Source organism: Macrotis lagotis, chromosome 2, assembly GCF_037893015.1.
Source record: "Macrotis lagotis isolate mMagLag1 chromosome 2, bilby.v1.9.chrom.fasta, whole genome shotgun sequence".
Classification (NCBI taxonomy): domain Eukaryota; kingdom Metazoa; phylum Chordata; class Mammalia; order Peramelemorphia; family Peramelidae; genus Macrotis; species Macrotis lagotis.
This window is the reverse complement of record NC_133659.1, coordinates 94,929,606-94,950,860: the sequence shown is the minus strand read 5'-3', so window position 1 is coordinate 94,950,860 and position 21,255 is coordinate 94,929,606. Positions and strand designations below refer to the sequence as shown.

General features: G+C 33.8%; 1 protein-coding gene across 1 annotated transcript in view; it reads left to right on the top strand.

The window, feature by feature from the left end:
• Positions 1-21,255, top strand: part of ASPM (assembly factor for spindle microtubules) — a 51,284-nt gene that overhangs the window by 23,447 nt on the left and 6,582 nt on the right. Inside the window, exons 12-20 of the mRNA XM_074220893.1 lie at positions 42-127; positions 1,675-1,896; positions 2,786-2,993; positions 3,082-3,227; positions 3,324-3,452; positions 4,594-4,788; positions 7,998-11,993; positions 15,929-16,095; positions 19,111-19,270. Coding sequence (XP_074076994.1) covers positions 42-127; positions 1,675-1,896; positions 2,786-2,993; positions 3,082-3,227; positions 3,324-3,452; positions 4,594-4,788; positions 7,998-11,993; positions 15,929-16,095; positions 19,111-19,270 — 5,309 coding nt within the window. The remainder of the gene's footprint in view (positions 1-41; positions 128-1,674; positions 1,897-2,785; positions 2,994-3,081; positions 3,228-3,323; positions 3,453-4,593; positions 4,789-7,997; positions 11,994-15,928; positions 16,096-19,110; positions 19,271-21,255) is intronic.

Sequence of the window (21,255 nt, the reverse complement as noted above, 5' to 3'; positions counted from 1 at the left end):
GGAAAAATTTATGCATAACTTTTCTGGCTATCTATTTACAGGACGTCCAATTCAATCTAAGGATATCGTGGATAGTCATAGAGAACGAACTCTAACATTGCTTTGGAAAATAGCGCTTACTTTTCAGGTACTGTGGATTTAATACATTTTACAGTACTTTTTTAAATTCATCATTCAGTTTAACAAATATTTAGCATTGTAGAAGTAATAAAAACTCAGTCTAGTTTGGAAGGGATCCTTGTGGTCATTTAACATATACTTGAAAAAGAATCCTTTTTTCAGCACTATTAACATGTAGTCTTCTGGAATCTATTGGAAAAACCTATGTTAATGACTGATTCACTACTTTTTTTTTTTTTTTTTTAGATTTTTCACGGCAATGGGGTTAAGTGGCTTGCCCAAGGCCACATGGCTAGGTAATTATTAAGTGTCAGAGGCTGTATTTGAACTCAGGTACTCCTGACTCCAAGGCCAGTCCTCTATCCACTGTGCCACCTAGCCACCCCGATTCACTACTTTTAATGAGGTCCAACACATTCCACTTGTAGACCACTTTGTTAGAAAATTGTCCATAGACCAAAGGAACCAGGGACTTTGAAAAAAATTGGTTTTGGAAATTCTCCTTGGTTAAAATTCTCACTCTGTTACTTAGTACATGCTAGACCATGGACAGTTCTTTTAACTTTTATGACTTTAGTTTTTCCTTTATATGAGTGGTCTTAGATGACCTCTTAATGTTTTTTATGAATCTAAATTGTTGGTCCTGTGATGATCTTTATGTTTGCTTTGATGTTGTCTTCTGTGAATTTTTGGTCATTTTCTGCTTCTGTACTTTGTGCATTGTTAATCTCTGTTTTAATTAACTTCTTGGGTAGTTAGCTATCTACCCTGCTTTTTTAGATTAAAAAAACATTTTCATTGTACAAGACAACAGACAAGTTTGTTGTTAGCTGTTTTGGGGTCACTCATCCCTGGTTAGGGGTCTCTCATTCCTAGATTTAAACTGTGGTCCATCTTATCTTTTTTCCTTGCCTTTTTTCTTTTTGCCCCTAGCTTTTCTCTTGGTATTTTAACTTCTGTTCAGATCTTCTTTTAATTACATTATTTCTTCTACTTCTTTGATACAACCTCTCATGGAAACTTGAAATAAAATGGATTTACTATAGCCCCTTCTAACCCTGCTTGGCTCATTCCTCATTAATAGCTGTATAACTCTCAGGTCTCCATAAAGTCTAATATTAAGCTTTTATGCTTCAAATTTTAGGATTACAGCTAAATAATTTTTATATTGCTGTGAAGTAAGTGAACTTGTACAGTATAATTTCACTTGTGAATTTATAAACTATTTCACTTCAAACTCCTGGAATTAGTTAACTGTAAAAATGAGATGAAAGTGTTGTGCTTTGTATGTAAATAATGTATCTTTTTCTTGAGGAACATTTCAATCTTTAGTAACTGCTTATACTTGATCACATTTTAAGAGAAGATTGTGTAGATATTGTTTTCTTAGGTTAATGTATCTTTTCAATTTTAGACATTGCAATTTCATCATACTTGTGTAACTTCTTGACTTAGATATCAGAATTTTTAAATTTTGACACTAAAAATTATAGATTACCATAATATATTATTCAGATTGTTTTTTATTATTGATAACTTTGTTCTGTTTTTCAGGTGAACATTTTGCTTAACTTAGATCAGTTAAAGGAAGAAATTGTATTTTTAAAACGTTCATTAAATCTAAAAAGAAAAATTAATGCACTATCATCATATAATAATGACCTAACTTGTGTGAAAAAAAATAGGCGGAGTAGTTTTTCCTTGGAACACCATAGTGAAAATATAAAGTTGCTGATGGATTGGGTAAATGCTGTGTGTGCATTTTATAGCAACAGGGTAAGTTAATTTGATAGTCATCTAAAAAAATGTCATTTCTTTTTAAAGTATTAATTTTCTTTTTGTTTAAGGTGTGTTTAAGAACAGTATTTAAACTTTAATCCTCAAATAAGATTTTTTTTCCTTAGGTGAACCATGTTTATACATTGATGTGTACAAATAAATTTCTCTTTTTCTTTATTTGGGCACTTTTCTTTAGTGAGCCATAATATATATATTCACATATACGCATACACAAATTTTGTGTGAGGGCCATGTGGTTTATTATCCAAAAAGCAAAATCCTGCCATTTTTATGTTTTAGAGGATGAGATGTTTAGTATTCTCGTTCTTAATTAGTTTTCATTTTTAACTACGACAAAAGTCGTAATGAAATTTGGTAATTTTTCTAGTCACCTCTTTGCACATTTTTTTGTTTGTTTTTTTAAGCTTATCTTTTAAAAGATAAAATAATTAAAAAAAAGTTCAGCTGAATAGGAGAAGCAGTAGGAGGAGTTTAGAAGATCATGTTGAGGAGTCAAGGCTGAAGACCTGAGCTGAAGTCTTGCCTTTTGAATATAATATGCTTGCAATCATGAACAAGTTATTTAATCTGTTGTCCTATGTAGACTTTAAATTGTAAATGAGTTACATATTTCAGTGGAGAGTTCTTTTTAGATATCTTAGCTCTGGTGAAATCATAGGTCTTGCATTTTTAAAACAAAAACTCAAAATTTGTACTTAAAGTATTTGAGCTGCAGAGACAATGTTGTTATGAAATCCAGCATTCTCAAACAGTTTCCTTTAGCTTTAAAAAGTACATTCATAGTCAGTTAAAATATGAAATTGTTAGGTCCTTTTAAAAGTAACTGAGGAAAGTAAACTGAATATTTTTTAAAATTTTCAATCAGGTGGAAAACTTTACAGTGTCTTTCTCAGATGGAAGAGTATTATGTTATCTGATTCATCACTATCATCCTTGCTATGTGCCCTTTGAAGCAATATGCCAGCGCACCACACAAACAGTGGAATATGCCAAAACTGATTCAATAACCCTAAATTCCTCTTCTGAATCTGAGGGAAGCAGTCTGGATATTTGTTTTGGAGCATTTGATGAGGGTTAGTCATTTTTTGACACACTTTTCAATGATTGCTACATCGAGCAGTTTTGTATTGTTATTCTCATTTGCCTATTTTTGGATCGTAGCAACAAACAGCTCAGTGATATACAAAGAGCTCCTCGACAATGAGAAAAAAAACTTTCATCTGATCAGCACTGCAGTGAGAGATCTTGGAGGAATACCTGCTATGATTCATCATGCAGACATGTCGAATACAATTCCTGATGAGAGGGTAAGTAAATGATAGTTTCAATACTAATACATTTTCAACAGTTAATATTCTATAATCTTTATGCTATTTTGATCATCTCTCATGTTTTCTTTTTAGGTTGTTATTACCTATTTGTCATTTCTTTGTGCAAGGCTTTTAGATCTTCGAAAAGAATCACGAGCTGCTCGAGTTATTCAGACATCTTGGAGAAAATACAAAACAAGAACAAATCTAAAACTCTACCAGGTACATTTAAATAAAAATGGAATATGATGACTGGTATGTTGGAAGATAACAGGACATTGCTTTATGGGATGGCATATCAATATTAAATATTTTTGTGAAAAATAACTGATTCTCTTCTTTGATGAATCTTTAGGGGTTTCCAATTACTTCTTGGGTAAAATACTAATTTTACAGTCTGAAATCAGCCTACTCTTTCAAGCTTATTTTTCATGAATCTTCTTCACATAGACTATATTCCGTCTGAAAGAGCTGGTGCCTATACTTGATATTTAGTATCTTATCTAAACAAGGGCCAGGAATGGTTTGCTTCTTAATTCAACCTCAGAGAAGCTTTCAGTTCCTTCAAGGCTCAATTTTCATTTTAGTAGCATTAAGTATTTAGTATTAGTTTTGTTTCCCTCCAGGATAATCCAGAACTCATGAGGACAAGGACTTATTTTCATTTTCTCTTTGTATCATGATTTATCTGGCATTTTCTAAATGTTGGATAAATTGTTAGTCTTGTTGTTCATTGATTTATTGAAAATAATTTAAACTGAATTTGAATATTTTTTGGGAAGTTTTCAAAGTTCTAATAATCGACTTAATGCTCATTGTGAGAGACACATGCCATTCAAGTTGTGTTTAAAGTAATCATTTCTTCATATTTGTGACTAAGAAACTACTAGGCATAAATATTCCACTGGGTACCATTCCTCAATTTTGTAATGCACTTTGTACTTTTAATCAATATTGTGCTCTTGTAAAATGATGAAATTTGTGTAGCTAAAGCTATGAAGTACCTGGATTATTACTTTTTTTACCATATTATTCTGTACACTTTTTTTGAAATAAATTTGAAGAATTATCTCTATTTAAATTAAATTAAATCTTCCTCTCCAGATCCTTTGTAATTGATTTGAATTTTTTAATACTCAGATTGGTTTAGTCATTTGGTACAAATAGATTTAGTATATTATTTCATTATTTATGGTACCTTATCTCGTTTAATTATGTCTTTTTGCTTTAATTTTGTCTGAGATCATGATTGCTGCCTCTGCTTTTTTTCTCATCAACTGAAACACAGTGCCTATTATATAGTAGTTACTAAAATGAATGCTTGTTAACTGATTATAAGTTATCTTTTATAATCTATTTTCAGGAGAAAGATAAAGCTGCTCGAAAAATTCAAGCAGCTGTAATCAAATTTCTGGCCAGAAAACAAATGAAGCAGCTTTTTAATGCAACAGTAATTATTCAAAAATACTGGCGAAGATACTTAGCATGGAGGAGAATGTTAATGTTAAGGAAAGCAAAACTGGAAAAAATTCAAAATAAATCAGCAGTGGTTATTCAGGTACTGTAAAGTATTTTGAACTGGTATTGAAGCATTTAAGCCATCCTTTTGAAGTGCCATCTCGTGAAGGAAGAAGTTAAAATTATACTTCAAATTTAGGATATTATATTACTATATTTCTTGTGCCCATTGGAATTTCTTAAACAGAAATGGTTCCACACCTGTGTACCCTACTGCTGGGGAAACTGAGGTTGGTGGACTGCTTGTGTGTGGTAGTTCTAAACTACAATGAAACTGAAGCCACAAGGCAGTAGAGTGCTTGTACTAATATCTGAGGATCTTCTGGGAGTAGAGAACCACCAGGCTGCTGAAGGAAAAGGATCTATTTTGGGTTGAAAAATAATAAGTTAATATAGAGATATATATGTCTGTACATAATTCATACTAGGGATCTGTGTATTGACTTAGAAAAACACAACATTTTTGGTATCCTATCATTTTTATTTTCTTAAATATTTCTTTGTTATGTTTTATCTATTTTGGGCCACATTCATGTTCAGAAGTATTGCAGGTTGTATTCGTCTGTATGTTTGAACTTCTGACCATTTGCCATGACTTGATAGTCTTGATGATAATGTTTTGTAGTTGGAGTTGGGGGATGAAGTGGGGATACACTTGGAATTAGCTTGAGATGACTGAAAAGAGAACTATTTCCCAAATACAATCTAGTCTGCTCCTTTTTTTGTTATTTAATTTGGGTACAAGAATTCTGAAGGATACAAGCTCTGAAGAAAAAAGTTTTGGAATGGGGCGGTTACCCAACTGGCATTGAAAAAGTGTAAGAGTGTAGCATTATTTTACAGTAATCAAAGAAATGTATAATTGGAAAAGAGCTAGACCTATTAGATGGGATTTGACAGCCTGATTCTTAAACATTTACACATAGGATGGTAAAGATGTAGAGTGCTGCTTTCAGTGTATTAGGTAGATTCTTTGTGGAGGTGTTGTGTAAGGGCCATATGTAAGAATCTTGAAGAATGAGCAGGTTTCAGTGGGTTGTTATTTATACTTTTGGAGGTAGTACTTATACCAATCTCATAAATTTATCAAAGTACTGGATATTTTAGTTATACAGCATGATTGATGATATATAGTAACATTCCAGATAAAATAAGTTTACCACTTGAGGTAGAAAGTCATCAAAATATAGCTAAACTAATTTCAAAAAAGGTTGAAAGAACTTTACAATAAGTATACTTTCTCACGTAAATAATAGTATACTGAATATAATTTAGCTCTTTCTTGATGACAAAATATTTTTTGCTATATGTTTTGCTGTAATAAAATGAGATGGGACATGTTACAGACTTGTGAGGCATGTAATAATTATAACCTAGATAAAGGTAGATGAAATATTCTTTGGAATAAAAATGAGGAAATCATTTCTAGACATTTTTAGATTTAATGGTATAAGGTTTGCTTTATAATCTTTTCAAGTATGAATATCCTTTTTTTTTGACAAAAAATTTTGCAGACCTTGAAATTATAATAGTTTTTGCTGGTCTGTGATGACTAAGAATTTATATCTTGTAATCAAAATAATATCCACATATATCTAAAAAATAGTTACACTTAGTGTGTGCCTGAGATATTCAGGCTACTACAAAGTATATTTAATTATCACCTGAAATGACTGAGTGTGCATGTTCATGGACTGATAGACTCTTCACATCAGTGATTTCACAGTCTGCACTGATGTGTAGTCTCTAGATTCTGAATCATACCTTTAGAAATCAAACAACCTACCACTTCATTTTGAAAATGAGGAAACTAGGATTGAAGCCTTAACTTTCCTTGCTCATTATAAATCTGGGTTGAGTAAGAATGTGAAAAGTTTCTGGTACAGTGCTAGATAGTCTAGTCTAGGTAGCTAGCTAGCCCAGAGATATTTGATTAAGATAATAGTAATGATGTCTTTGACTTTAGGGGAAAGAAATAATCTTGTCTCATATTGATGATCAGTTATCAGATCCTTGGATTTGCAGAGAGGACTACCATAGCAGTCTTCTGCAAAAACTTTTCATATCTGTATGTGTTGGCCCATTTGTACTACTCTAGATTTTCTCAAAGTCATTGTTTATAAGGAAAGTAAAATGAATGAAAGCATTTTATCTTTGCGATACTGCCATTGCCATTTAAACTTGATTGTCTTTCTACTTCTGGTAGGAGATTGAGATGAAAATTACAGACAGCTCGAAAAGTATTTATTTTAATTATTATTGGAAGTTTTGTTATTGACTTTAAAATTTATCTGAAAGACAAATGATGAGATATACTTATAAATTCTTAGTAGTTGCATTTTAAATAGAAACTTCTATAAACTTGAAGAAGATTGGAGTAAAGTCATCATTGTAGACTTTGATTAAGTTAATGATTTGATACTTATTTCCAAAAGTATTTGGAAAATATTAGTGTTCTGTCAAGGTGGCATAGCACATCCTCATGTGCTTGTCATGGCATCACTTCAGTGATGTCATGGTTTTCTTCAGGAATGAAAGACAAATATCAACATCATCATCATAGCACATCCTCATATAAGATGCTAAGTTTGTGTTGAAAGTTGACTGGTTTGAGTGAAAGAAAAACATTTATTAAGTGTTTTAAATATTCCAGGAAGTGTATTAAGAACTAGAGATAGAGAGACAAACAAAGAAATACAACACCTACCCTCAAGGAGCTTATATTTTAATTAGGGAATATAATACATATTATAGAGTGAATCAAAGAGGAAGGTTTTGGACCAGGAATTCAGAAAATTGATGATTGCTATGATAGGACAACTGATTGATAGATTGATTCCAGGAATGTTAGTATTGCTTATAAATGGTGGTTATTATTGGAACATAGTAGGCACTTATTAAATGCATATTATTTGATTAAAAATATATTTATAAATGGTATCATAATCTTTGTAACAAAATATTCAGAATTAAAGAATCATTTCTAGAACTTGCATTTTACTTTTTTTAGCATTTTATATATAAAATGAATTTGCATTTTCTAATGTTTTAAAATTAGGCATAATTTAAAAAGAATCCATGAATAGTTCACATTGTCATTATTACATTTTTGACATAGATTAGAACAATGAAAGTCTTTGTTTGCATTGGTATTTTAAAATTTATCTTTCAGAAGACAGGAAAAGCTAACTTTAGAAGTAATAAAAAGGAAATGTGGTACATATTTACTTACTTTATTTTCTTTTTTAGGCTTTCTGGAGAAGATATTCCATTAGAAAATGGTTTCTGAAATTAAAACATTGTGCCATCATTCTTCAGGCTAGAATAAGAATGTTGGTGGCTGTTGCTGCTTTCAAACAGCATCGTTGGGCTGCTATTACAATTCAGAGGCATTGGCGAGCTTGTTTGAGAAGAAGAGAAGACCAGCAAAAATACAAAATGCTCAGATCTTCGTCATTGGTAATTCAGTCTGCATTCAGAAGATGGAAAAGGTGTAAATTAGAGCAGCAAACCAAATCCATCTTAGTGTTGCAAAGAGCTTTCAGAAAATGGAAAGCCAGGAAATTAGCTAAGGTGGAAAAAGCTGCTGTTATAATTCAATCATGGTATCGGATGCAGAAAGAGAAGAAGAGATATACATGCATCAGATTGTCTGTGATTGTCATCCAGAGCAGATTCAGATGCAGACAAGCCAAAAAGTTATACACTGAAAAGAAGAAATGCATACTGACTATCCAGAAGCATTATAGAGCTTATCAGAAAGGAAGAACTGAAAGGACAAACTATTTACAAAAGCGCAGGGCAGTTATACAGCTTCAAGCAGCTTTCAGGGGAATGAAGGCTCGTCAGTTATGTAGAGAAATAAGAGCTGCTTGGGTTATTCAGACACATTATCGTGCTTACATTTTGAGAAAGAAATTTCTAAGAATAAAACATGCCATAATAATGTTGCAAGCATTTATCAAGATGAAACAAGCACGTAAACAATATTTAACTTTAAGAAAATCTGCACTATGTATCCAGCGATGGTACCGTTCCAGAAGATATGCTGCAGGATGCAGAGATGAATATCAGCTATTAAGGACATCTTGCATTAAATTACAAGCTGTTGTGAGAGGCCACTTGGTTCGTAAGCAGTTACATTTACAGAGAAAAGCTGCTACTGTGCTGCAATCTTACTTTAGAATGAGAAAGGAGCAACAACACTACCTTCGCATTTATAGAGCTACAGTTTGTATTCAGAGTTGTTACCGTGCATACCAGCTGCAAATCCATGAGAGAGAAAAATTCTTAAAAGTAAAAAAGTCAGTTGTTTGCTTACAAACAGCCTATAGAGGTTATAAAATCCGTAAAATGTTCAATCACAAATGTGCTGCTGCTCTTAAAATTCAAACTGCTTTTAGAGGACACACCAAAAGATCGAAATATCAAGCCATCCTTAAGGCTTCTATCAAGATTCAGCAATGGTATAGAGCACATAAAGCTGGTTATAAAATAAGAATGGACTTCTTAAAAACAAGAGCAGCTGTGATTTTTCTTCAGGCAGTTTATCGTGGTTGGAAAGTTCGAAAGTGGGTCCAAAGGGAACACAATGCTGCAATCATCATTCAGTGTGCTTTTAGAAGGGTCAGAGCTCAGAAAAAATTCAGATTGATGAAAAATGCTGCATTGACCATTCAACAACATTTTAAAGCAAAAATTTTAGAAAAGAAGCAGCATAAAGCATACAGTGATCTTTATCATGCTGTTTTGAGGCTTCAAGCAGCTTGGAGGGGACAAGCAGTAAGAAGACAAATTAGTAGACAAAAGCAATCTGCTGTCATTATACAGTCATGCTTTAGAATGTACATTTGTCAAAAAAAATGGAAAGCCATGAAAAGAGCTGCTCTTCAGATCCAAAGGTATTACAAGGCTTACAAGATTGGAAAAGAGCAGTATTCCCTATATTTAAAAATAAAATCAGCTACACTCACTTTACAATCAACTTATCGTGGTATGAAAGTAAGAAAACAGGTGAAAGTGCTCCACAAAGCAGCTATAACTATTCAGGCTAAATATAAATCTTATAGTTCAAGGAAGAAATATTTATTCCTTCGAGCCACAGCAATCACAATACAGAGATGGTATCGAGCTGTAGTCAAAGCAAATCACCAACGCTGGGAATACCTTATTTTAAGGAATATAACTATAAAAATGCAAGCCATTTATAAGGGTGTACGAGTAAGAAGACAAATTCACCATATGCACAGAGCAGCCACTTATATTAAATCTGTGTTCAAAATGCATCAATTAAGGACAAAATATAGAACTATGAGAATGGCTGCTATTGTGATTCAGGTGAGATATAGAGCATATCGTCAAGGCAAAGCAGAGCGTGGCAATTACTTGACCCTTCTGCATTCTACCATTATTCTTCAAGCTGCTTTTAGAGGTGCAAGAATACGTCAAAAATTAAGAAAGATGAACGTTGCAGCAACAGTGATACAGTCATACTATCGGAAGTATACCCAACACAAGTATTTGAGTGAGTTGGACAAGGGGCAGCATTATGCCATCAAGGAAGGAAGTATACAGGTTTGTAAATACAGTGGCTTGAATCACTCAATTATTTGTATTCAAGCAGCGTTTCGGGGTATGAAAACAAGACAACACTTGAGAGTAATGCAGTTAGCTGCAACCCTCATTCAGAGGAGGTTCAGGTCTTCAATAGTACGAAAAAGATACCTCTCTCTAAAGAGGGCCACAATTTTAATTCAGCGAAAGTATCGAGCAACAGTTTGGGCCAAGCATGAATTTCAAGAATATTTGTGTTTACGTAAGGCAGTTATTGTCCTTCAGTCACATTATAGATGTTTTATGGTAAAGAAAAGGGTGAAAGAGATGCACCAGGCTGCTGCTGTTATCCAAACAGCATTCAGAAGGCACAAAGCATATGCTTCATATCAAGCCATGAAGACTATAAGTCAGCAGCAGTCCTATGGATACAGAGAAGGAAAACCACAGATGGAAAATTATCTAAAGCAACAAAATTCTGCTGTGGTTATCCAGGCTGCATATAGAAGAATGAAATCTCGTCAGCTTTTATGGAAAAAACACAATGCAGCAGTCATAATACAAAGCTCTTATAGAATGTATAAACAGTATTGTTACTATCAAGATATACAATGGGCTACTAAAGTAATACAGAAGAGATACAGAGTAAATAAAGAGAAAAAGGAAGCCTGTCAGCATAGTTTCATCATGAAGAAAGAAGCAACTTGCCTTCAGGAAGCTTTGGGGACCACAGTGACTAGTAAAGAAAGGCAGGAACCATATGAAACACTTGTTGGTGACCAAAAACATATTAAAGTACATCAGAACAATCTCTCTCCTAGGAAAGCAACAGTTCTTCAGAAGATACACAGAGCATCCATTAAAACATGTGTACCCACCAAAGGACTTACTTATATAGAGACTACTTACAAAGACCTCAAGCTCCAAAGGAATTTTCTCCGTATGCATTGGTCTGCTACATTAATTCAGGCCACCTTCCGAATGCACAAGGCCAGAGTTGCCTATCATACCATGAGAAATGCAGCTGTTGTCATACAGACTTATTATAGGTTATATTCCAAGACAAAAACTGATCGAAATACATTTTTAAAGACACGAAATGCTATTTTAACTATACAGGCTGCTTTCAGAGGCATGAAAGCGCGACAGAAATTTAAAAACATATTGGAGAGAGAGATGGCGGCGATTGTTATACAGTCAGCATTTCGTCATTATAGGACAAAGATTCGATTAAAAATGGCTCAAAATACATCACTTGTGTTTCAGAGTTGGCAAAAATCCTGTCAAAGAACTCCTTTGCAGAAAATGGCATGGCCACATAGAACAACTGAAAAGACAACTCATAGCTTTCATAAAACAATTGCAAGAAACTTAGTAAAGCAAAATGGTGATGGCCTAAGAATTAGGTCTTTCCTCTATATGGCCATGTATCATAAAAAATTCTTACAGCAAATAAGATCTGCTCTGATATTACAGGCATATATGAGATGGCAAACCAAGAGGCAGTTTATATTGTATAAAAAATCAGCATTGATTTTGGAGAATCATTATAGAATATATTTGTCTTCAAAATATCAAAGGAAAGGTCATTTACAAACCCAGTACAACATTATAAGAATTCAAGCTAGAGTGAAAGGATTTATTCAACGGCGAAAGTTTCTGAAAATTAAGGATAGCACCATAAAAATTCAGGTATTTATAAATGGCATTTCAGAAAATAGTATCAGGTTTTTTTCCTTACGGTAGAATTGCATCTGCTTCATTAGAAACCTAGGGATAATTGTTCCATCCATACAGCTCTTTCAGCAGCTTCATATGGTTTGTGATAATGTGGTTTGAATGACTGGGAAGGTTTTAACTTTTAAGATAGAGTAGTTATACTATATTCTCATATGGTAAACAGGACCAGTCCTTTACTAGTTTATCTTCTATTTCACTAGACTTCTTATTAAAAGGTACAAATGATAGAATGGATAGACAGCTGTCCTTGGAAGACCTGGGTCCCATTCCTGCCTCTAACTTTGGCTTTGGGACTCCAGATAAGGCAACTTTCTAAGATTTTTAAGTTTCAGAGTCACTGCTTACCATTCTCATCCAGGACTTTCTTTTTCTGGTAAAATCAGGTTAAGGATTTTAGAAATTTTTGTGCCACAGATGTCAAAACATCAAGCATTTTTTTAAGCACCTACCATGTACTATGTTAAATATTCAAAATGGAAAAAAAAAGTCAAAAAATGGTCCTTTCTCTAAAGGAGTGCTCATAGGCGATAATGTGAATAACTATGTGCCAAAAAAGATGATAAATTGAAACTAGTCTCTGAGGGGAAGGCTCCAGGTTTAAGAAGGACTAAGAAAAACTTCTTGCAGAAAATCAAACTTTAGTTGAGATTTGAAGGAACCCAAGGAAATTTAGAGGCAGAAATAAAGAGGGGGGGTCAATTCTAGACCTAAAGACCAACCAGTGAAAATGTGTGTGTAGTTGGAAGTTAGGAATGTTGTGTGCAAGCAGACCAATGTCAACATCACAGATTATATGAAGGGGAAGAAAGGTATAAAGAAACTGGAACAGTCACTTAGCTTTGGGGTAATTATAATCCTCTCTCCCTACCAACTTCTCTTCCCAATTGAACCCTTCTAATGAATATTCATAGTCCAGAAAAATAAATTCCTGTTGACCATGTCCAAAATCACCTCTCTGTCAGGAGATGGATAGTGTGCTTCATCTTTAATCCTCTGGCATGGAAGTTTAGCATATTGTTGATCAGGATTACAAAATTTTTCAAAGTTGTCTTTGTAATGTCTTTATAAAGAATTTTTCTCATTTCACTTTGTATTAGTTCATAGAGGTCTTTCCAGGTTTTTCTGAATTATCTCACCTCATTATTTCTTCTGTCTCATTAATATTACATTGTATATATATATATATATGTATATATATATATACTATAACTTGTGTAACCCTTCCTCAATAGGTGTGTATCTCTTTAATTTCCAATTTTGTTTACTATGAAAAGAGTCACTATATATATTTTTGTACATAGGCGTCATTTTTTTACCTTCATAAGAATCCCTTCAAGTTCTAAACCAAGAGCCTATGATCAAAATTAACTCACTTTAGCAAAAGTTTTTGTTAAGTACCACAGCTTTATTTTGGCAGATAGGATTAGGTAGGTGCCTCTTATCTATAAAAATGTTCCAGTCCAAAATGACTTTTCTCTCCCATTTAATTAAAACTACCACTCCCACAGTATAGCTTATTCCAGCCAAATGTTAGTAAAAAAGCAGTCCTAGAAACATGAATTAGAACTAGATGGTAATTATGCCTTAAACTCCATCAAATTCTGTCCCCCTGCTTTATTTATGTGAAAATGGCGATCCAGAGACTTGTCTCAGGGTCACCTAGCAAGTTATTAGGAGTTGGGCAAGAAGTGGTGGGCTTGGGGTAAAACAACTATACCCTAGGTTTCCTGATCCCAGTCCAATTCTCTTTTATAACAACACACTGGTTCCAACTACTACCACCTCTCATTAAATTGATTTTTGCTAGAGTAGCAATGACTGATAGCTCATCGACCCTTTTAAATATATATTATACTCTTCTGATTGGATGACAATTCAGAGGAATGATAATTGAACTGGAACTCTAATAGACTAATGAATCCTTGAGATTGACCCAAGTATATTATGGAAGGTTATTATCAGTGATTTAAATGAAGGCATTGATGACAGAACGACAACCAAAATTTGGGTAACAGAAAGAGAAGGTGGGCTAGTCATGTGGAAGAAAGGAATGATTTGTGAAAAGTTGAAAATGGCCTGATTTCAGGAAAAAAATGATGAAGGCCTCCTTCAGTGCATTGGATTGATTCCCCCCCTTCTCCTAGCTCTAGTAAACTTTTGTGAGACATGAGCAAATAAGCATATATTGTTTATGGTCTTCAGCACTAGAGTGAACTTCCAAACTGACAAGATATCAGATCTGTTTAAATATAGGTGGAATGTTGGCAAAATTAAAGAAGTTTTCAAGCTGGGAAGAATAGCTAATATAGGATTCATAGAATCTGCATGTGAAACTTCCTACCATTTAGAGCAATAGACTTAATCTTTGGGTTTTTAAAAAAATGCCCAAAACATCACACCTAAACTCAAGGTGGGTAATACTTAAGTAGATCACAGTTTATCTGAAAAATCTCTGGCATTTTGAAAGACTGCAAATTTATGTCAATAATGTCTCCTGATTAAAAAAAACCCAAAAACTAATATAATCTTATATTGCATTAATAGAAGTAATTTCAGCAGTTCTAGGTAATGTGGATGAGGATAATGATAACCTACTGGGTTTATTGTGAAGATTAAATGAGAAAATATTTTTAAAGTGTTTTGTACATTATTTGGCACCTAGCTTAATAAATTCCTATTCTTCACCTCTCCACACACTCCCTCAACCTTCATCTCCCCCCAAAAGAATCCAGAATCCTTTTTTTCTTTTCCCGCCAAAACTTAACCCTTTTATTAATATCCCTATTTCCATGAGGGCACAATTATTTTTCCAACCACCAAGGTTTAAGTCATCCTCAACTCTTCTTTATCCTTTCTCTAGTCCCTTTATTCTCTCACTTGTCTCCATCCCCTTCTCTTCATTCACAAAACTGCCAAATAATTTGTCTGTACTATTGCAATTTCTTTCTAATTTGTATCCTGCATTCATTCTCTCCCCACATCTCTGCTAGATTGATAATCTTCAAGCACAGATTGTACTGTCACTTGCTTAAGATGTCCCAGTAGCTCCCAGTTGCCTTTAGAATAGAAAACAAGCTCCTCTATTTGATGTCCTTCACAATTGAGGTTCAGCCTCCTTTTCCTGCTTCATACTTATTACCACTGTTTTCCCCCAAAATTGTAGCATCCCGACTGGCCTTCAAACTTTTCCCTTACAATATTCTATTTCCTGCATCTGCCTTCCATTTGATCCTTTTAAGGACCCTTTAATTGCCATTTCATATACTTGTTTTATCCTTATCCCTATTTCCCTAGCTCCATGTACTAGTGACTTTGCCTCCATGATTTTCTCTGTATTCACTTATGTACTTGGAGCATTGTCTTGAGTTCTGGGCATCATATTTTAGGAAGGACATTGGCAAGTTTAAGTATTCATCAAATTTAAGAAGAGAAACCACAATACAAGAGCACTGGAAACCATGCAATAGTACTTGAAGTTGGAAATGCTTATTTTGGAGAAATGAGTAATTGTGTTGAAATATTTGAATAATTGTGTTGTAGAATATTTTTTCTGTTAGCTTCAGAAAGCAAAACTGCGAAGAGAGGATAGAAGTTACAGAGGCCAATTTCAATTTCAAATAAGGAAAACTTATCCAGGAGTGGAATGGATTGCTTCAGAAAGTAATGGATTCTTTCTGTCCTAGGGGTCTTCAAGCAGGGCTGAATGACCATTTGCTAGGATGTTCTAAAGGGAATTCCAGTTACAGATAAAAGTGGGAATGAGTGACTTAAAATTCTGTTTAATTATGTAATATAGAGATGATTTATTTGATTTTTTATTTGTGTATTATGCTATTTTTTCCATGGAAATGAATTAAAAAATTGATTATGTATTCAATCTTTAACAGGCTGTATGGAGGGGATATAAAACCAGGAAATCTTTATGTGAAGTGAAAGCTGCCAAAAAAATCCAAGCCTGTTTCAGATGTTACAAAGCTCGCAAAGAATATCTAGCCTTGAAAAAAGCTGTTTATATCATTGAAAATTTCCTCTACACTAGATTACAAAGGATCTGGTAAAGTATCATTACTCATTCATATGTGAGAATGTATGTTTGCATGAGAATATGTAAGATAATAAGTGTTTTTCTTCTTACCTGTTTTACATTGATTGTTGTTTATAGTCATTCCATATTTCAACCTTCTTATGACAGATTTTTCTTCTATCAAAGAGTAAAATCTAATCAATTCCTGTTTCGTGATAGCACTTATTTCATTATTAAAAAAAAGTTCTGTAAAATTTACCAAACATCTATACTCTATGATCAGAGATTTATAGGTATTAGACTTGAAGAGTTGGATGGCATATACAGTTTAGGTGAAACTTCAAGGATGAGATTGCACTTAAATTGAGTATAAAGGATGGTTAAGATTTCAGTAGTTAAGTTAGGTAGTCTCTCCCATTAGATGTGAGCTCCTTGAGGAATAGGCACTATCTTTTGCCTCCTTTTGTATAGCCATCACTTAGTAAACTTGTAAATAGTAAGTCCTTTATTAATGTTTCTTGATAATAAATTCTTTCTCTCTCTCACACACACACACACACACACACACACACACACACACACACACACACACACACACACCCATACACACAGACACACAAACACAAACTCTCTCCCCTCTCCTCCCCTCACTGTTTGAATCTTTTTTTTGTTTTTTTATACCATATTGGTGAACCCTTGAGGAATTGATAATTCTATGTAAATAACTTCTCATATTTCTCTAGTTCTTACCTCTCAACTTCTTTCTTGATGTTCAACCTTAATTTTTGAGGAGGATCCATAGTATCAGTGGGTAATGTCTTGATTTCTGTATGAATTAGATTTAAGTGAGGCAGAGTTGCAAGTCATCAGCCTCACTCTTTTCCTGAGTGGTCACAGCCCAGTGACAGGACAGATGTAAAGATGACTGACAATTATTGGCTGGGATGCAGTGGATAATGTTGGTGTCTTTTATGCCTGACCAAGCTCTAAGTGCTCCCCAGATCCTGCCTTCATGACTGCTGGAACAAATTGCTCTAATCCACCCATTCTGTTGGAAAACTTCACATGTTTAGAGTAGACCCATCAATAGGGTCTAGACTTTTTTTATTTTTATTTTTTTAATTTTTAATTTTTTTTTTTTTTTTGCTAGGCAATGGGGTTAAGTGGCTTGCCCAAGGCCACACAGCTAGGTAATTATTAAGTGTCTGAGACCAGATTTGAACCCAGGTACTCCTGACTCCAGGGCCAGTGCTTTATCTACTACGCCACCTAGCCATCCCTAGACTTTTTTTAATAAATTTATTTATTTTAAATTTTGCAGTTTTTCCCTAATCTCACTTCCCTCCTCCCACCCTCCACAGAAGGCAGTCTGTTAATCTTTACATTGTTTCCATGGTATACAATGATCTAAGTTGAATGTGATGGGAGAGAAATCTTTTTTTTTTTTTTTTATTTCAAGGCAACGGGGTTAAGTGGCTTGCCCAAGACCACACAGCTAGGTAATTATTAATTGTCTGAGGACGGATTTGAACTCAGGTACTCCTGACTCCAGGGCTGGTGCTCTATCCACTGCGCCACCTAGCTGCCCCAAGAAATCATATTCTTAAGGGAAAAAAAATAAAGTATAAGAGCAAAATTCCATAATAAGATAACAGGCTTTTTTTTTTTTAATTAAAGGTAATAGTCTTTGGTCTTTGCTTAAACTCCACAATTCTTTCTCTGGATACAGATTGTATTCTCCATTGCCAATACCCCAAAATTGTGCCTGATGGAATGAGCAAATCCATTAAGGTGTGCAGTGTTCTTCTGGTTCTGCTCATCTCACTCAGCATCAGTTCATGTAAATCCTTCCAGGCTTCTCTGAATTCCCATTCCTCCTGGTTTCTAAAAGAACAATAGTGTTCCATAATGTACATATACCACAATTTGTTCAGCCATTCCCCAATTGATGGGCATTCACTTAATTTCCAATTCTTTGCCACAACAGACAGAGCTGCTATGAATATTTTTGTACATGTCATGTTTTTATCCTTTTTCATTATCTCTTCAGGGTATAGATCCAGTAGTGGCATTTTTGCTTAGACTCTTAACCCATCAATGCTTACACTGGTTTAGCTGATCTGTTGATGTGATTTACTGGAATGGAGTCACTGCACATGCTACTGTTTCTTGAAAGCTGGGTAAAGGTGGATGCCAAAGGTAGACAAGCAGATTTTAAAAAGGCCATAGGTGCTAAGGCTTCCCTAATGTCCCATACTCTTTAACTATCTATAATATATATTCATTAGACTTCCTAACAAAACTTAAAACTTTTATGTCAAACTTGTATCTTCTTTTCCAAACTGTCTTTCTCCATTTGCCTATTATTATGGTGCCATAACACCTATAATTTTATAATTAACCTTGAACTCCTTCATTTTCTAGATTCATGTAATGTAAAGACTATTTTTTCCTTTGAAATGTTTCACACATCTTTGATCTTTGCTTCCTTAATTTGTTTGACCACTTGCTTTGTCTATTTTTCTCATTATTGGCTTCTTGAATTGAATGACTATAGCAGTTTCTTTGGTGATTTCCCTACCTGTAAGCCCTCATTCCTTTAGTCCACTCTCTCCATAGCTGCCAAAATATTTCTCATATGCTGTTTTATTGGATTATTAATGTCAAAAATCTATTATTCTCCTTACCTGAAGTGCTCTCTTACTTTCTTTTTCTTTGGTCAGCGAATCATCTTCCGAGATGTGGTTTGAAGTTGATTTTCTTGTGTTTCCTTAATCTGTACTCGTCTCAGCACTGTATTTGATTTAGGCAACATATGAGTTTTAATTTTCTTTTGTTTTCTACTTTTTTTTTTGTATTTGTTACCTCTTCCCAACTCCATTGTGAGTTCCTTGAGAGATCATATTTTCTCCATTTTAAATCCCCAGTAATCATAATTTTCTACCCATATAGCAGGCTCTTATTAACAATTACTAACTAAATTATTGAAGTACAGTTTTAGGAGGGGACTTTAACAGTCATTGTGATTTTTCTTTTTTCTTTTAGGTTTTTGAACTTGAGACTTTCAACAATTATTATTCAGAGAAGATGGAGGGCCACTGTTGTTGCAAAAAAAGATCGTGAACACTTCCTGTGTATGAGAGAAGCTACAATCAAGATTCAGTCAGCTTATAGAGGATATTGTGTTAGAAATCAATTGCTAAAAGTAGGCGTTCAACATGTCTGTTTTAATTTTCACACATCTGAAGTTCAATTTAAAATTCTCTTTATACACAGAACCTATATATATATATATATATATATATATATATATATATATGTATATGTATATGTAAATGTGTGTGTGTGTATATAAATATAATTGTCTTGAAGGACATGCTCTCATTGTATACAGGTATCTGTCTCCTTAGATGCAAAGTTTTCAATAAATATCCTAAGTAATTCTTCCTCCTTCAAAATATAATGCTTCAAATTTTAGTTGACAAAATTAAAATATAGTGCTTCAAGTATTTTAAGTAGTAATAAGTAAAGCAAAATTGCAATCCTATTAGGAGAGTAAATTCCTAAACAAATTTCATTATGTTGTTCCTGGCACTTTTGTGATTTCTTGAAAGTATTCCTATAATATTCACTTTAAAGAACTAAATTTAAAAAAAAACAAAAAACAGTGTGACAGAAATTGAATTGATTTCTAGAATTTTATCTGTCTTGTCATAGATGATCAGGGAGAATCTGAGGTATGGGATAAGTAGTCAGTTACTCAGCATATTTGAGCAGAATTACCTTATAGCTGTTAAAAGGCCATTCTAGGGGCAGCTAGGTGGCGCAGTGGATAAATCACTGGCCTTAGAGTTAGGAGTACCTGGCTTCAAATCCGGACTCAGACACTTAATAATTACCTAGCTGTGTGGCCTTGGGCAAGCCACTTAACCGCATTTGCCTTGCAAAAACCTAAAAAAAAAAGGCCATTCTATTGTACCATTAGCAGACTTATTTAATATTATATATATATATTAGCAGTCTTATTCAGTATTTCTTTTGTGTGTGTGTGTGTTATAAGCCTATTCCTTCTCCTTTCATCTCAAACCCCCTTCCTTATATTAGTATAAGGGTGATAAGAGAAGGATTAGTTGAATGCTTGGTTACCCTGTGATTCAATTGTCATAAGTATTGATTCTGATTCAGTCTTAGTTTTTTAACTGCAGACCCAAGTTCTGTTACTTTTCTATAGATAAAAATGGGGAAGCAGCTAAGTGATGCAGTGAATAGAACACTGGCCCTGGAGTCAGGAGGACCTGAATTCAGATCTGGACTCAGACATTTAATAATTACCTAGCTGCATGACTGTGGACAAGTCACTTAACCCCATTGTCTTGCAAAAACAAAAATAAATATTAGTCTTAAGTCACAACTCTAAAGTTTTCCTTAATTTTTTTTGAATTTTAATTTTAATAACTTATTGAGGTAAAAAATCTTCAATTATACTGACATCAGCCTTCTAATGTCATGATTTATCTAATGTAGAGATACAAGGCAGCCTGTTTGATCCAAGCAGTTTATTGAGGCTATTAAAAAAGGCAGAACTTTCTTCAACTGAAAGCTGCCTCTTTGATCATACGTTTTCAAACTAGAAAGTCTGGAAAATGTGAAAGGATAAAATATATAAGAATGAGAAAAGGTATCATGTTGCAAGCTCTTGTTTGTGGTTGGTTAGTGAGGAAGAATGTAAATCTTTTTAGATAAAATATCCCACTGATATTAAGTAATATTTTGGAAATGTTGAATTATTTAATACATCTGTAGCTATCACCTATCAGTTTGAATTTGTTCACTTTTTAAAGAGCTACTTGCCTGGAGAACAAGTTATCAAAATTTGGTACTTCCCTATCCCCCATATCTCACACATGCACATGATATTTCTTCTTACTTTTGCAACAAGTCTTCATAGAAAGAAAAATCAAGGAAATTGGTGCCTTGCCATTAATGTAGTTTGTTGATGGCCAGTTGCTACTAACAACAAAAAGCTCAATAGAATTCTGCCTTTATTGACCCTGTAACTTGCCATCATTCCTTGTAAAAATAACTTTTGGGAACCCAGAAATTTGTGAAACTATTTGAACAAATATTATTTGTATTTCAGTCTAAGGGGGCAATCATAGAATTCCATAAGCCTACAAGACAGCATATCAT